Below are 18,134 nucleotides of genomic sequence, written 5' to 3'. Positions count from 1 at the left end.
TGCTGCTGCTGCTGTGCGTTGTTTTTGTTGTTGCTGTGAATTTCTGCAGCTGTTGCCACTGCCGTTGGAGGCTCATCTGCTATGCTACGTTTACCGAAAACCGGATAAATTCGATGCTTCCGCGCTGTGGCAGGTGGCTGTCGATAAAATCCGGATGCGGATTGTTGCTGTTGCTGCTTTAGTTGTCTAGCGGGCTGTTGGTGTTGTTTGCGTTGTGCTGCCTGACTACTGCTACCGTCAATACGTCTTGAGGGAATTGGTTTTCTACGCAATGAATTCGATAGTCTGTAAAAGGAAAGCAGAAAGCAAAGCAAAGGGAGCGCATGAAAAAATAGTAGTTTGTAGTAAAATGTATGAAGTACTAAAAAAATGATACACTTCGCATAAGCAGCGCATATTTAAATTATCCGCTATAGTACGCATGCAACATGCCCATACATATGTAAGCGGTAACATGTGGGCATGCGAAGCAAAACTGCTTGCAGCAGTGGCAGCATCGTTAGACCCGTTCGACTAGTTGACGTTGGACATATAAACTCATTCCGAGTTTAAGAAAATGGCTTGACAGGCGACATGGAGAAGTGGAATTCTACCTAACTCAAATACTAACGTTACTCGGTTGTTTTAAAGCCTACACAGACTTGCATACGAGGATGATCCCTATTGCACGGTCTGTACTGGATAGGTAATCGAGGACGCAGAACATTGTTTTTTTTCGTTTGCCTGAGATTTGCAATCGAAAGGGATTACTTGAGCAGGAAGGTGGGGAGGCCACTTCTGGTTGACAACCTTGTGGATATCATGCTAGAGTCAATCGGAAATTGGTCCGACATTTGCTGTATGGCACGCTCATTTTCAGGAAATTGCGCCAAGCGTAACAGTCCCACAGATATTCATAAAAAGGCTGCTCCTTCTCGGAGTGAGAGCGGATTGGAACCTCCGCCGTCCCTACCGCCAAGCCAGGGCGTCTTTGAACCTCGTGCACGTGATGAGTAGGGGCGGATTGGAACCTCGGCCGTTTCAACCGCCGCGACAGTGAGGCTTTGAAAGTCGTGAAACCGAGGCGTAGACGCGATTAGAACCTCGGCCGTTTCAACCGCCGAAATAGTGCGGCTTCGACCCCCGTGTACTCGAGCGTAAAAGCGGATTGGAACCTCGGCCGTTCCAATCGCCAAAGTAGTGCGATTTTGAGCCTCGGGAAGCCAAGCGTAGGAGCGGATTGGAATCTTGACCGTTCCAACCGCCGAGACAGTGGGGCTTTGAAATTCATGCAACCGAAGCATAGACTCCGATTATAACCTAGGCCGTTCCAACCGCCAAAGCGGTGTGCCGTAAGTCTAACATAACCATTCGTACAACGAAATTTGGGAAAAATGGAGCAGATCAACGTAAGAGCTACGATAGTCGCGTACCTCCGGATACCTTAGACATCAAGGTGGGTAAGTAGTCAACACTGGGAAGTTTATGACCTGAAATTTACGAGGTATGGTTGCTTCAAATCGTATTAATGTGAACGCATTTGGGAATAATGACGATCACAAAGGTAGTACTGAAGACATTTAACACGGTTTGATTGTCTGTCCGCAGTTTTGTAATCGAAGAGATGACTAGAGCATGAAGGTGGGGTGGCCACTTGCGGTTAACAATCTTGTGGATGCTATGCTTGAGTCGGAAGAAAAGTAGTCCATTGTTTGTAATTTGGCCGCTCCCCCTAGCGAACTAATACCTTACGGTAGTTCCATGGTGGGAGGGAAACGGAGCAGGGGTGGGTTTTTAGTGCATTGAGCCCAAAGGCAAGTCCCACACTTTTCGGCTTTCAATGCTTTGTGCCGCCTCTACAAAAAAAACATGTGGGCATGCGTGCCGCATGAAGTGACAGTTGAGCGTGCATTTCTACACACTTCGTATCACGTTACTGCAAACACCACTCAACTTCAACAATTTTTACTCACCTCGTAGCCAGATTCCACCAAGGATACTGACTGCCAACACCGTCGCGGCCAACTTTCGCTTGCGGTGTGTAACTCTGCAAAGCAGATGGAAGTCGTCGTTGGTGTGTCGCGCCTGACTTGCTGAAAGGATTCACTTTCAGCGTGCTCAAGTTGTAGCCCTTGTTATTGTTGCTTTTGCTGTTGTTTGTCTGTCTGTATTTAATGGTGGCCCCATAGTAGTAATTGGTGTCCTTACGTCGCCAATCGTTCGGCCTTTGCTTGTAGTATCCACCAGTTGGTCGCGGCGTCACTTGTGTACGGTGATAGTAACTGTCTATAGGACGCCGCAACATGTGATACTTTCCGTAATGGCTTTTACTGTTATCATATTTATTGCTTCCCTTATAATAATAATATTTCTGATGCAATGGCGCATGGAAGGTAGCCGGCAGTTGGCCTGTATTCGCGTAGTAGTACTTCTGGTCACTCTTCTTGGCGGCTGCGGCAGCGGCAGCAGGACTTGTCAATGTCATAAGATCGATGTAAGTGGGCCGTAAGGTGTTCACAGATTGATATGTCTGCTGCTGCTTTGTTGTTGTTTGCGTTTGATTCTTTTTGGTGTCGACATATGTAATGCGTGTTGATGTGTCGTTACGTCTGACCTCAAGTCTACCATCTTTTAGCCGATTGGCGATTTCTTCGATGACTTCACTTTGCGGTTTACTCGGTAACTCCCAGGCCAAAGCGACAGTGATGCCGAGAATCAAGTAGTTGGTATAATCAACGATGCCATAGATGCCGTCGTAAACTGTTGGATGAAGAGGAGAAGAGGTGCTGATAAGGTTGGTTGAGTAAAGTGAAAAGAATAATTTAAGTCTGCCTTAGTCCATTTCCTTTGGACAAGTTTAATGGAGCAAATACAGATTTTTATGAAATGAGAAAAAGAAACACTGAAATACGAAGACGAAGCATAAGAATGAATTTACGATGCCTCACTTAAGTATTGAGTATGAAGAGGCATACACTTTAGTGGGAGTGTGGACAAAACCACGATGGGCTGAGCTTTTTACAATAGGTCCATACCGCTTCTACCAAAACTGGAGGATAAAATATGGAAGGGGACGGAACTTTTCAATGACTGGAGAGTCTCTAAAGACAACTCCTTTTCAGATCACATCTACGTGGTTTATAACCTAAACGTACCAATAAGAAAACAACAAGCGGTCTTAAATTGCAGAAAAACGAATTGGAAAAAGTTTGGAACAGCCTTTCCTAACAGCATTTCTGTTCCCACAAACCAAATAAACTCGAAACATTTAAACTAACAACTAAAGCATTTTAACGTGCAGCAAAGGTAGCCTGCCCGACTAGGGCGAAAAGTAGAACACCAAAACTTCCATGGTGGTCCAATGAAATTGCAAACCTCCGAAGGCAGTGCCGATAAAAATTTAACGAAGCTAAAAGATCCAAATCTTTGGAATGAGGCAGCGTTACGCCTTAATTATAAACCGCACAAATGGGAGAAGATATTATTTAGTGCACAAACTTGAAAGATCACTATATTTTAAAAAGAATAAACCCTCGCTGCCTTCGTGGACATCGAGGGTGTTTTCAACAATGCCATGCGAAATCTGGGAGTAAGCAATTCACTAAGCTCGTTTATTGAACGAATGCTAATCGGACGAAAAATAAGCGCAAGATTAGGCGAATCAGTAATTCAAAGGTTCCCGGTCAGGGATACACCCCAGGGTGGAGTAATATCACCGCTCCTGTGGAACATAGCAGTAGACAGCCTTCTTGGAGAATTTGAAGATATAGGTGGTCAGATAATTGCACTGTGTCTTATAGACGACCGCGACAGCCTAACTTAACCTAAGGTGAGTTGAGGTGAGTTAAGGTGAATTGAGATGAGTTTAGGTGGGTTGAAGTAAACTGTGTTGAGGTGAGCTAAGTTTAGGCAAACTTAGGTGAGTTGAGTTGTGCTCCTCCAATACTCCAGCAATTTATATGTATCACGGAACACACAGTGCAGTATTCTGAATGATGAGAAAAGGGTGACAATTATTCTAGTAAACATGAAATCCTAGAAAAGAGAATCGATAGGCATCACCTCTTTGCCGATGCTTGCTTTCTGCTCTACCATAATTTGGTATTCCTACGAAACTTAACCGGCTACGGAAAATGTTGCTGACCAATAGTTTTTACGAACGCCGTCAAAAAATCACCGAGAAGCTTGCACGATGTTAACTACACAGGATCACAAAACAAAAAAAACAATCTGTGAAAGATTTTCTTGTCCATACTAGGCGTTTCGAGAGAAAAGAGGGTGTCAAATTAAAACGAGAAATAAGCGAAAGGCTTCGCGATGCACGGTTGCAATTTGTAGATATTGCACACGGTTGCTTTTTGCTTTGCAAACAGCCTAGCAGCCTAATGTATGAAAAGCACTTGCAGCGCCCAACAACAACACAAAGGCCTAATACGGGCAAACAAATGCACGCACAAAAAGGAAATGGCAAATAAATTTGCAACCGATTGATTCAGTGGAGACGGCGGGGTTGCTGGTGGGAAGACAACACGACTATGCGCAATAAAGTAGAACGACCGAAATTAGTAGATGGTACAACAAAAATTGTAAGGGGGAACGGCACCAACAGTAGCCAGCAGCGTACAATTATGACTAATAGGGTGAGCTAAAAATTATGGAACAAATACTAAATATTTAAATATATAAAAAAAGAATAAAAGATAGTACAAACGGCATTTCGCAACTATTAGTTCCAAAAACAAGATCTTGTTTTGGAGTGCACCCGAGATGAGGTCCAACCAAAGGGTGTTAACTTTAACCCGAAAAGTGACTGAGCTCTGGGTGCGGGATGCTCAAAGTGCATCGTCTGGAACTTGCAAAATTATGTATGAATATACGCACCGCACCACGTCTGTATTAATATTTCACACCGTACAATAACCAAATACAACTTACCATAGGGATTTTTCCCTTTGCAATGCTCACTAGGTTCTGCCCCGGCGCGCAGCTACAAAGTGGGCCGCAACCAACGCGACGGTCCGCAAAGCCATCGGCCCTCAGTGTCGGTGTTGTTGATGCCCGATCAATTGGCTCTGGCGCAGGCACGGACATACGGGTTCTGGGAACTAAAGGAATGTTCTAGTTCCATTTTCAATAGAAAAAACATATTTAGATTCTGGTATATACTACTAGCAACCCTGGTTTATTCGATTGCAAAAACTCCCGTAAAATTATTCAAAAATCCGATGGAAGAACCGAGGCAATGACCCTTGTGATTTACTGAACGAATGGTATAACCATTACGAGTAACTTATTTTTCAAAAACAAAAAGCTTTTTTAACAACAAAAACAAAATGCATGGGCAACAACATTTCCTATCGCTGCAAAGTATGCAACTTGGAAACCCATACATATATTAAAAAAAAGCGCAGCAAGTTAAATGCGACTCTGTGCTACCTGTTTTGCTGTCGGAATTGCTGCATATTTCTACCATTCCTTTCATTTCACCCACTATTTTTGCATTTCGTGCAATCCGAACAACTTGCAAGAATTCGCGAATACCCCTAGTACACTGTGGTCAGAAGCAAAAGCGATAAAGCAAGTTGTAAAAATACCTATATATGTATGTATGTGTATGTAAATAAGGCATGAGTGAAGTAAGGTGCAAAGCAAAGGTGAGCAATTTACAAAATGTAAATAAGTGTAAATTAATTGTTATACCAAAAGTGCTAATTATTATTTTTTTACATAAAATCGTGTCGACTTGGACCAACAAACAATCAGAAGGAGGACGTCAAGTAGTTTAAAGTGAAATATGGCAGACGAACAACCAGATCTTGTGGCTGGACACCCACCAGCAGGTATGTGGATTTTATGAGGCTTAAAATTATTTATATTCATTTGTACATATAGCCGCCCATCGACCAGTTGCAAAACCGCCTAAATCGCCGTTATGGCAAAAAATGAGATTTGTTTACCTTGAACTCTAGGTATGGAAATTTATGCATAAAAATCGTGAAAAAAAACAGATTTGTAAAATAATAGCTAGAGAAAATACCGCCTCTCAAGGCAATGCCTTGAAAGAGAAACCGTTTTTTTGCTCTCCTGTAAACTTTGAGTGCCTTAAGATAAGCGGTTTTGCAGAAATTTTCCTAGAGCATTTCTGCATCAAAAAGAAAAGTTTGAAAAAAATGTCGCTAACATCTTTTTGGGGGTCAGGCACGATATTATTACAATGATGATGAAATATCTATATTTTTTTTAACAGTTAAGGCAGGTGGTATGCGCATTGTGCAACACAAGACGCCTACGGCCGAGCGTCCAGTAAATGATGCCGAGGATTGTACAGAATTGACGGTAAAGAATTGGAAAACGTATACATACATACATACATATGTATGTTCAGGTGTTCTTTGATTGATACTAATGCGTATTATAATTTTAGGAAACTGCTGGTGGGAATAGCATGTCTGTAAGCGGCGCTCCCCTGAAGGGCAATATTGTGCATACACCACAGGCCGTACAGGTCGCCCATGCGCCCAAACCACCGGCGTTTGTTGCACGTAAGCCAACAATAATTATTCAACAACCGCGTAAATGAGTATGTGCCATACGTTCCTGTCGTTCAAAGCCTCAAGTTCAGCAGGGCCAGAACTATAGCCGAAACAACCCCAGCGGAAGCAATAACGATAACCAAAAGACCACAATAGGAACAGCAAAAACATTCTAATTCAAAGGAGCAAAAACAGAATAATTTTTAATTTGGAGCGTAGGCAACAGAAGCGCGATGCGTTAAATATATATAAGAAAATAGATATAAACAAATTATATAACAAAACTTATCAGAAAATGTACTAATTTTGTAAAACAGCGGAAAAAATCTAAATATGATGTATATACATAGTTAGAATTTGTATGAAGCATAGAAATTTGTATCTGCAACTAAATTTAACAACAACAGCTCAATTCAACACAGCGAAAATTCAATATTCCCGAAAATAATACCTCAACATGTCATCTGCACTTTTTGTGTTACAAATTACGAACCAGCCTAATGCATTGCACTTACAGAGGGCAACAACAACAATGCAAGGGGCCAACCAAATAAAGAAAAAATACGCACAAAAAGGAAGTGAAAAAAAATAACCAGCTGACTCAGTGGAGACGGCGGGGTTGCTGGTGGAGAAGACCACAAGACTAGACACAAGTATTGTATGGCGGGCAGAATATTAAATGGGGTAGCAACAATTTAAGGAGTTAAACTGCACCAACCATCAAGCTGTAACCATCAATATAAATATTAGGGTGAGACAAAAATTGCGAGACAAATTGCTGAGTGTGAATGAAGACGCGATCAAATATATTAAATGGCAGAACAAACGATATTAAGAAAATAAAAGTAACAAAAACAAACCCTTATTTGTTAGTGTACCAGTGGTACCAAATCTCTGCATTCTTTAGATTTTCTAATATACTTTTCTACACTTGCTCACAATAGCGATGTTTCTTTCACCTTTAATGCTCACTAGGCTCTGCTCTGGCGCGCAGCTAAAAGTTGGGTCCTCATAGTCGGTGTAGCTCGTGCCGGGTCAATTCGCACCTGCCCGTTAATTAAAAAAAAACAAATGCCATGGCCTTTTCCAAAGGCCATCACACGGTGCACAACAAAATTGAAAAGGCGACGCTGCTATTGTGGTTTTCGCGTCATCACTTCTGAATCAGTGTTGCCGTTTTAGCCCTTTGGTGGCTAAATTTGGCTACCAAATTCTTTTTTTGGCCACAAAAATTTGAAATTGCCCCTAGCCCTTTTTTTAGCCCTTTTCAAAATTTATTCATCATTGACATTCAAATTTTTTTTATGATTTTCATGAATTTAACTCTTCGCTCATAAAGCGAACGCCTTTCCTTTAAGGCAAGTAAACATATTTCTATGTATGTTCCTTACGTTTCTGGGCCGTTATCTTATCCGTTAACGATTTAACTATACTTTAAAATAGGTAAGTTGGTGGCCCTTAATATGCTTTATGTGTTACACAAAGGTTTTTTTGTTGAATAAAATAGTAATTCTTTTCAGAGTTCATTGTCTTTCTATACCAGTAATTATAGAAAATGTTTGCGTGTATACTTACATATTTATACTACACCTTTTCAACCCAGTAATGAGAAAACGTAAGTTTATAATGAGAAAACGTAAATTGTATTGAGAATAAATAACTTTCTATTGAGAAAACGTACATTATAATGAGAAAACGTAAGTGTATAATGAGAAAACGGGAATTACAATGAGAAAAGGAAACTGATATTGGGATAACGTAGATTTATAATGAGAAAGGGTAAATTTGTAATGAGAAAACGTAAATTTATAATGAGAATACATAAATAAGTAATGAGAACTGGGTTTGTTTCATTATTTGTGGTTCACCCACTCTCATGTTTCGCAACGCAAGTCTCTCTATTTTCCTGGCTGTGTGTAAACTTTTTTCACACTATAGCGCATACCTTCAAGATGGTTCCCAACAGTTGTTGTCCTAACTTCGACACCAAAAACCCTGAACAGTTTTTGTTTTAACTGAAGTAGGGTTAGTCCGCAATCCTCCTCCAGCCATTCAACAATTTTTGATAAATGATCATTCACAATTTTTTTGGCCTTTCATTAGTTTTTTGTTTCATTGTGCTGCTTCCACTGCAAATCCATCGGTGTGTAGTTTTGTAGTTAACGCCAAGGTTAAGAGCAAGCTTGACCCAATCTTCTCCTCGTGTAGTAAATAGCATTCACCACCCTTTCCCTGTCTTGTTCGGTATTTTTTGTATACATTTTCCTCTCGCAAATTTGTGTTCCTGGAAAAATTAAGATAATTACGTCACTATGCAGAAATGAGAAGTTACTTCGGAATACTTATGGATATCAAAACTCACCAACAATATTACTTCTGCATATCGGGCACGCCTCGTTCCGCGATAGATTTGGTGCAATACACTTTGAATATAATAAATATTTGCAGTTTAATGTACGCGAAACACTGCTATACTTCATATTTGTAAGACAAATCGCACAATCGTCTTGAAACTGCATTTTTACGTGCAAGTGCCTATATGTAGTTATGTTTCGTTGGGCACAATGATAAAACTACGAGTGAAATCTTTTCCGGACGCCTTCAAAACCTTAAAGCAGTAAACCCGATCTCATTATGAATTAACGATTTCTCATTATAAGTTTACGTTTTCTCATTATAAATTTACATTTTCTCATTATCAATTTATTTTTTCTCATTACTTTTTACGTTTTCTCATTATTAATTTACGTATTCTCAGTATAATTTATGTTTTCTCAATACAAATTTCTATTTTCTTAATACAATTTAGGTTTTCTCAATATAAATTTTTGTTTTCTCATTATAACTTATGTTTTCTCATTACTGGGTTGAAAAGGTGTAGCAGTACCCCGGTGTGCTTCTCTACACCAAATATTGAAAAACGAATGAAAAGTCCTGGAATTTTTCTATATGAAAATTTATCATTTGTTTTATTTCAAAATTTTTGATTCTTTATTTTAAATCTTAATCCAACAGATTTGGATATACAACATTTTTTGTTTTTCCATCTTGGGTATGAATAAATAAACAATTTGGAATGCCAACTCTTGAACAGGCCACGTATAGCTACCAATTCCAGTAATCTACCACGAATATTTCAAGAGATATACCAGATGAAAATGTTTGTTAGTATGGGTGGTGCCACGCCCCCTTTTCCGGATTCGGGAAAACTTAACACAAACCATCTGCATAATAGCCCGACTATGCCGTATAAATTTGGTTGAAATCTTGCACTTGTTCTTTATATATAAGATGTGAGGTGCCACGCCCTCTTTTCGAATACTGCCCATTTTTATCCATGAGTATGGAATTATTTGTTATACCTCTATACCAACTTCCAGTACTCTACCACAAATATTTCAAGAGATATACAACAAAAAAATTTTAGTTAGTAAGGAAGGTGCCACACCCACTTTTACGAAATCGGGCAAACTTCACATAAACCATCTGCATGATAGCCTGAATATGCCGTAAAAATTTGGTTCAATTCGGTGAAGCCGTTCTTAAGTTATATTGTCACCCCAAAAACGTTCACTTATTTTTATATTTTAGTTAGTATGGGTGGTGCCACGCCCCCTCTTCCGAATTCGGGAAAACTTCGCATAAACTATCTGCATGATAAATCGAATATGCCACATAAATTTGGTTGAAATCGGTCAAGCTGTTTTCAAGTTATGAGGTCACACCAAAAACGTGCACTTATTTTTATATATAAGATGTAGGTAAAAAAATTTAGCTACCATTTTTAGCCACAACGACGATTTTTAGCTCTTTTTTAGCCCTTTTTTAGCTGCAATTTAGCTACCACTAAAAATGTTTTTCGCGGCAACACTGCTTCTGATGCTCAGAGAGAGCTTTTACTCTGTGCGTATTCATATAAAATCTACAGAGAGCTTTGAAGAGTTCCGCCTGCGGTTGCTGTTTTGAACACCACTTATGTGGCGGCACAGCACCGACGTTCGCTGCTTTTCTCTTCAAGCTGAGCTTTTCTTCACGGAATTAGTTGCCGGTACAGCTGGCTCCTATCGGTTAAAGTGAGGGAGACGGAAACTTGCGTTGCCACGACAGTTGGGTCTACGTAACCGGAATTACCCAGATTTATATCACGCCAAGGACTGTCACTGCAGCATCATTCCCCAAAAACTATGTAGGGAATTTGTGTGGTGTTGCAACAACAAAAAGACGAAAGCCTGACTTCTCAAACACTCCACAACTGGCTACCATTTACTCACCGACCGTGTAGACTTAAAACAGTGTTGTGGTGAGTGGAGGGCAAAAAAAAATACACACTATCTGTAATCTATTCATCTTATCTAGCCTTGAATCGTTTAAAGAAAACAGTGCAATGAAAGGATGTTTTCTGCTCTTGTTATGTATGTTAGTTCAAAAAAAATGCACTTACATATATACTTTTAATTGCTATCATACGACCAATGCTAACTCACAGGCGTTAGTTTGGTGACCAGAACTAGATAAACAAAACAACTTCAGGGAATTAGGCAGTATACAAAAATAAGCTTACGCAAGTGCTACAGGCTTGACAACTTATCGAATAAGGGAAACAATCAGATTATATCAGGGATCGTTACAAATACAACTTTTAATATAAAAATCGCTCTTTAACAATTATATTTTTACATTTATTTAATTACTCCTTAAATAACAGTTATTTAAAAATTTTATTTTATAAAACCAAAGTAATATTTATTTTCGATTTTTATCTAAAATATCTACAAATAAAAGTTATTTTTGATTTTTATATTATATGTCTTAGATAACAGTTATTGAAGGCTTGTATATATAAAAATCATAAAAAAAAATTAAAAAATCAGTCTGTGATTTTACTTTTAAAAGTCATCAATATAAATCCGTCACTGACTTTCATTTTTTAAATCATTCTTATAAAAGTCTTGTGTAAGGTGTAGTCGTTTTGTTCTCCAACACCTTATCTGCGAAATATGATAAAGACTGTATATGACTAAAAAGTAAAATTCACTGACTGTTTTTTATTGATGACTTTTATAAGTGAACGTCTTAAATGACTGTTACCTAACACATATAAAATAAAATTCAGAAGTAACTGTTATTTGTAGATAATTTATTTAAAAATCGAAAATAACTGTTATTTTGGATTTCTAAAATAAAAATTAAGAAAATTGTTACTTTTACTTAACTATGCATAAAAATAACAATTTGATTCTCGGTGAAAAAAGAAACCAATTGCTATGTATCACTTAGTTGTAGAACATTTCCTTCACAGTGAATTTTTCAATAGCAATTTTCATCAATAACTGTTATGTCCGGTCCCTGGATTATAAACCTCCTACGACGGACTTCAAGAAATCCTTTCAGGTGCAGTTTATTTCCAGACGGGATTGGAGTAGGGGCAGGATAGTCGAGGATAATTCCACTGAAATCTATACTTACGGGTCAAAAATGGACTGCAGTGTGTGTCCGGGGATGTTCTCCGAAACGTTGAATTTCTCTCTCTCGCTGCGACTATCGAGCTTTGCTCACATCATCCAAGCTGAAGTACAGGGAGTCGAAAGGGCCTCTAAAAAATTAGAGAGGAGTGTGAATGGCATGCATATTCTCAGGTAGCCAGGCGGCACTTCTAGTACTTGCCTTCCGGTAACAAAGTCCAAAGCAGTCAGAGATTGCTAATGTGCGTTCAGCCCGACGGTCTGTTGAACATAGGCGGAAATGAGAAGGCTGACTTAACTGTCTACTCGGATTCATAATAAGGGCACTGCATTTGCAATTCGTACGTGTGGCTGATGCACGTTGGAACAACCTTCAAACCTTCAAAACTGCGAGGAACAGACAATGCCGCACTATGACAATACAAATACAAACAACTTCTTAAGAGATCTAGATATAATCAAATTAACAGCCGCGATAACGGGACTTTGGTACATTGGAGTTTTTCAATCCAAAATTTTAGGTAGATCTCCAAATGCACCACTACTAGCCTAAATAGATTAATCGAAAAATCCAAACGGTTTGACGAAACCGAATCGAATCACTAAACCAGAAAAAATCAATGATGGTGCTATAACTAACTAACCTTGAACTGCCTGGCCGAAGTAGCAGAAGTAGACCTGCTAAACCTAAAACATTTTTTTTTGGGATATCAACTGTTTAAATAAGGAAGCTCGATTTAGTTGAAGAGGCACTAACAATGGGCTACAATGCCTCTGTGTGAAAATGCTTATATATACTTAACCTTAATATATCAATGAATTATTTAGTATATAAGAAGGTTGTTAAAAAGAGTTGAGAGAGGCTGTAATTAAGGCGCAAATAGGGCCGAAATTCGTGTAACATAAAAATGCTCTCAAAGTAAACTTAAAAACTTTGACACTTGCTGGTTTTGTACGTGGACGTATGTACATACATACGTACATATGTACCGGGTTAAGTGGCCACCCACAGTAAAAAGCTTTGCCTGCAATATCTGCTAACTTATATCTAACAAATCGTTAATTCTAAACGCAAACAAGTGAAAAATACTATGCACAGATGGATACCAGGCAACAGCCGTCGAATACCCGCGGATTAAGACTCATTACTATTTTATGATAACCGCTTACATACATTGTCATTGGCAGTAACCTCGAAGGAATAAGATTACTTTAAATTGAAATCTCATCTTGAAATTTGCAGTTTATTTGTTGCCTGCATTTCATTTATATTCACTTTGTACATCGCCATTCCCAGTAACAATGTTGACCTACACACACACACAGCAATGCTATGATGCAGTTATGTAGTGCACTGCAATGTCCAGTGACTCTTAAGCGCACGCTGTCAACTTGCAACAGACTTACCCAATTGAAAAGAGCTGCCCTCCGGAAAGATCAAATAACGACGTTTGCGAGAGAGTAAATGGTCCGGCGTAGCGGATGGCCCCATTGCCTCCATCGCCTCTTCCTGTAATTTGTGCGCCAGCAGCTGCTCGAAGTCATCGGCGTTGCTGTTGTTGTTGTTGATACTGTTACTGTTTTTGTGCATCGCTTTGTTGCTGCCATCGCTGTCAATGGATTTTGCATGCAATGTTGTAGTGGCAACACTGTCATTATGCGGCAACACTTCATCAACAAAAGCGGATGCGGATGTTGTCCTTGCAGCTGTCGCCGGCTCAGCCGCCGTTGTTGCAGCTGCTGCAGTTCCTCCAGCAATCTCACTTGTAGTGGCCGCAGTTACTGTTGTTGTTGTTGTCGTCGTTTTTGTTGCCACTGCTGTTGCTGACACAATAATTGTCGCAATTTGCTGGTGCGGCCATCGTGGTGGCAAGTGTTGTGACAGTGTTGCCAATAAATTGAACAAAATGAAAAATTTCTGCGTGCAGCGCGTATGCATTTTTCACAGCATTTATTTATCTGTTGGAAATTGTAAATTATTTTTAATAATCTGGTTTTTATTTTCGATTTTCTTGCGGCGAAATATTTTATTATGTAACTATTATTTTTTCAGTGTTTGTATTTCCAAACAAATTACAAATTCAATATTTTCACTGCACTCTGCCTTAATTTGGCCAAAACACAGTTACTTCATTGCACATGCCGACTCATCACAAATCCAACTGTCCGCCAGTCGACTTCATCTAAATATCAACAAAATTCTAGCTGCCTGCCTCGTGTCCATTCTTTTTGTTGGCCTTCTTCTGTTGGTCTTCTCGTTACTAATTCTTTTCTATTTGCGCTGCTTCTGGCCATAGATTTATTTCGTTTTCCATATATGCACCACTGCTTGTGTGTATATGTTGGCTTATGTGTGTGTATGCTGACAGTAAATGTTGTTAATTGCTTTTAAAATTTCTCTTCTTGCTTTGTTTTTTGTTTTGTTTGCTTTTAAATTTTTTATTTGGTACTCAACTTGCCTGGCCATGGTTAAGCGTTGCGCTGCTAGGCGAAGGTGGTGGCAGAAAATGTACGAGGAAATGAAAAAAGCTGGATTTAGTTCATTAAAACTATTAAATGATGCAAAAAAACAAATACTACAAAAATTCGAGGGAAGGCTAGAAAGAATTTTGAAACACATAAATACGTATCTATATATGTATGCGAAGAAAGGTCTCGAAAAATTTGACCCTTTTACTTTACGTGGAAATATACATAAATATATATGTATGCTTGCTTAAGAACTTTATTCGAATACAGTTATTTGTCAGATAAGGATGGCGGCTGTTGTGGATATCTGGTCCGAGCAACATCTAAATTAGAAAACAATTTTGAAGTGAAACTTCTTTAGCGCCGGTTGGTTGGTTGGGAGTAAATTGACAAATTCAACGGAAATGGATATTTTCATCGATTGTGTTATGGATGTTTTTAGCGATTTTGTAATCTATATTTTTACCGATTTTGTTATCGATATATTTTTCCGGTTTTTATCGATTTTGTTATTGATATTTTTATCGATATGGTTACCGTTATTCGCTGTCGATATTTTCGGAACTTATCGATAAAATAATCGTCTCCTAGATCGCGAAGGTTAGGCTAAGGGACTACCAGTCTTTGACCCCAGCCGCGTATATCTGTATGTAGGTAGGTAAACGGACGGTTTCACGTGTGGATAAAAGAGCAGCGGTAGGTGTCTATGGGCCCAACACCAAACTTGCAATTTCCAGTGGCAGTAATTCATACGTCCACCGAATTAAACCTTGAAAAGGATTCAAGGGCGCCTTTCTAATTATCTTTTAAGATAGTCAAGCGGCTATGCCGGTCCTCTCAAACATTTCAACGAAATCTCAACTTGCTAAACACTGCTGTAACTATGTGCTGGGTGCCGGGCCACTGTGGGATCGAAGGCAACGAGGTCGCTGACGAGCTGGCGCGAGAGGGATTAACGACGTTAAAATCGGAGAAGGTGACAGCTGACACGATCTATCTTATGGGATTTGAGTGTTAACGTAAACTCACCACCGCATGACGGTGACGGTTGTCGTTGCTTCTTTCTCCCTCTATCAACGGGAAATTTAATATCTTTCTCTATCCGTCGAACTAAGTTTACGCTAAGTCTTCGAGGGTCAGCGCTATAATGCAGGTATTAGGTATTATTGTAGAGTCGGAATACCGCGAATGCCTTGAGGAAGAGGTTACTTCAGAATAGATTTTTTTTAATGAACTTCAAAGCTCCATTCGTCGAGCCCTTCGAAACAAATAATTCGATTAACGTGGAGCTTTAAGGATTATCTAGGGAAGCCGGGGGTATCTTGGACATACTGCGTTTCGGACCTTTCAGGTCGCAGAGTGTCTTGATCTGACCAACCCGTACATTTATTTATCTATCTATGTGGATATGTTCTTTATACAGTCTTAAAATAAAACTAGTAAATCCTTCGAAAGGGATTTCAAGCAGAAATGTTCAACGGCTAGTTAAAGGGAGAGTCAATGTTCGAATAATTGAAAAGCTGTACCTCTGACCTTTAATTTAGTAATAATTTCCTAACGATCGAAAAATATTTATCAAAGATCTGACGAAAAAACTCGATACATCGCTAGTTTTTTCTTACTTTTTTATTCATTTGTAAAAATAACTTAAAAATATAAGTAAACGGAGCTGAGTACCGAGACTTAATAAATGGCCTCAAATAATTAGTCTCATCGGAAGATCCTTTGAAGCAGTTCGAAACGGTTGACAATGATACTCTCTGCTCAGCTTCGAAAAGAGCATATGTGTTCTTTGCAAACTTCGCTGCATCCCTATTCTTATATTCCTTATTTATTATTTACTGAGTTTAAGTTTGAAAGCATTTTAGCAACTGCAAACAAAAGCCAATCTGAAATGTCGAGGTCATATCCAAACCCATCGATCTAATACAAAAGTATGGCCTAGAAATATGAATCACATTCTTGTCTTTTGCTGAAAAAAAAATGTTTTTGTGGACGTATTGTATCTGATGTATAAATTTGCCCATTTTCTCATTCAGTGCTTCATTTTGTTACTTAGAAGAAAACCACACATAATTTTGATAAGATTTGTATAGTAAAAATACTCCTTCAATTCAAAGTAACACTGGTTTCCGATAGTGATTCTCTATTGGATTTTAAATGTGATATTATTATCTGTTTTAATGTTGGTTCCTTAGTAAGCGAGGTTGTCAACTCTTTCGAAACTATAGCTGCCAACAGGAGCGTGAGAGCCAAGACGCTATATGCGCTGACTTTTTGCCTGGTAACAACAGATGCGTTGTTTTGTCCTCATTTGCGTCTGTATCTAACTTCGAGAAGGCGTTTGCTGTTACCGACGATGTACAGATTTTAACTGACCGAATAAGTTCTGCAGCTCCTATTACTTATCTTCTCAAGCAGCAGACTAAATAAATCACACAAAAGGTAGTCGCACCATCTAAAACCGCGTTTGATATCAACCAGCTTGGAGAGAAGTCTTTCGCAACTCTGGCGGCGCTGTTGGTGTTTTGGAACGTGATTTTAGACGGTCGTATTAGTGTCGCAGGGATATAAGATTCAGATATCGTGGCATATAGGAAGCTTCTTTTCATGCTGTAGTAGAAAGCGGCCTTGAGATCGATAAATAGATGATTTGCTATTCTTGCGGGTCTGTTCCAATGTTTGGCGAATGGTGAATACCTACATCCAACTTTTGCTATCGCTAAGAAAATAGCAGGCACGCCTAACAGTATGCATTATCTAGTTAAATGCCCCCAATGCTTCCAGATTTGATGATGATGCTGGATTCCAGTCGATGCGTCCATGTTTTTCATAAGCTCAACTGATATGCCGTCAGCTCCTGCAGTTTTTTTCGTGTTTTTCAGCTGTGAAATTGCTATTCATACCTCGTCATAGTCAGGCATTGGAACATCGATTTCATCGTCTTTGACTGGGGGCTCGGGATCATTTTCTCCGCTAGTCTCAGCGTTGTTACCATTCAAAAGGGTGTTGAATGTTCCTCCACAATTTGAGTGCGTTCAGGCCTTCGGTAAGTAGGTCGGCGTGATTGTTCTTACAGGAGTTAGCCCTGGTCTTGTAGTTTTCCGTAAAACGCCAAAATTTCTGATAGAATTTTCTGGCAAAATGGATAACGTATTCTCTTTATGCTGGCTCTGAATTACGTTTTCCCACAAAATTCAAGTATTGAATTAATTATGTTTATTATTAAACCTGCGATGTGTACATTTTTTCTTTCCGTTTAGTCGTGAAATTTTTCGCTTTAAAGTACACATTTGTTGTTTCTTTACCTATTTGCTTTGCTCTTTTTCAATGATAATTTATCTTGCTCTACGCTCTTAGCGAACAACCGCAACGCCACTAAAACTTTCCGCATTTAGATTTTTCTTGCAATTTTTCATTTCACAGAGTATTCAACGTCTTTTTATTTTATTTTTTAAAAACAATACGCTTTGTTAGAGTATATTTTTCCAAGTACTTATTTCATATCTTACCAGTATTTTGTACATATTTAGGGGTGTCTTATGTGTGTACATGTAATACTGGTGCATCATTATCATTTGACCATCCCAGCATTTCTATGTTACAGTAAACCCTACTCAGAATGATATTTAATTTTGTCTTATTTTTATTCTTTTTGCCACTTTGTTGTATTCTTTCGTTGAGTATTCCT

General features: G+C 39.0%; 2 protein-coding genes across 2 annotated transcripts in view; one reads left to right on the top strand and one right to left on the bottom strand.

Moving 5' to 3' along the window:
- Positions 1 to 13,921, bottom strand: part of LOC118744781 — a gene marked incomplete at its 3' end in the record, with an annotated part of 14,203 nt that extends 282 nt beyond the window's left edge. The window contains 3 exon segments of the mRNA XM_036478098.1: positions 25 to 285; positions 1,953 to 2,739; positions 13,382 to 13,921. Of these exon segments, the coding sequence (XP_036333991.1) occupies positions 25 to 285; positions 1,953 to 2,739; positions 13,382 to 13,913 (1,580 nt within the window).
- Positions 5,774 to 6,559, top strand: LOC118744787 (death-associated protein 1-like). Its single transcript, XM_036478112.1, has 3 exons — positions 5,774 to 5,819; positions 6,227 to 6,315; positions 6,404 to 6,559. Exons 1-3 carry the CDS (start codon positions 5,774 to 5,776, stop codon positions 6,557 to 6,559), a joined length of 291 nt encoding a protein of 96 aa, XP_036334005.1.
- Positions 13,922 to 18,134: the final 4,213 nt, after the last annotated feature.

This window comes from Rhagoletis pomonella, unplaced genomic scaffold (genome assembly GCF_013731165.1).
Source record: "Rhagoletis pomonella isolate Grant_MI unplaced genomic scaffold, Rhpom_1.0 Rhpom_scaffold_00001, whole genome shotgun sequence".
Taxonomy (NCBI): domain Eukaryota; kingdom Metazoa; phylum Arthropoda; class Insecta; order Diptera; family Tephritidae; genus Rhagoletis; species Rhagoletis pomonella.
This window is presented reverse-complemented; position numbering and strand designations above follow the sequence as displayed.

Bases quoted from the DNA above. Each gene is read 5' to 3' on its own strand.
- LOC118744787 (XM_036478112.1), top strand. From the start codon at position 5,774: ATGGCAGACGAACAACCAGATCTTGTGGCTGGACACCCACCAGCAG. The intron at 5,820-6,226 runs GTATGTGGATTT...TTTTTTTAACAG, and splicing joins GGCTGGACACCCACCAGCAG to TTAAGGCAGGTGGTATGCGC. The intron at 6,316-6,403 runs GTAAAGAATTGG...TTATAATTTTAG, and splicing joins AGGATTGTACAGAATTGACG to GAAACTGCTGGTGGGAATAG.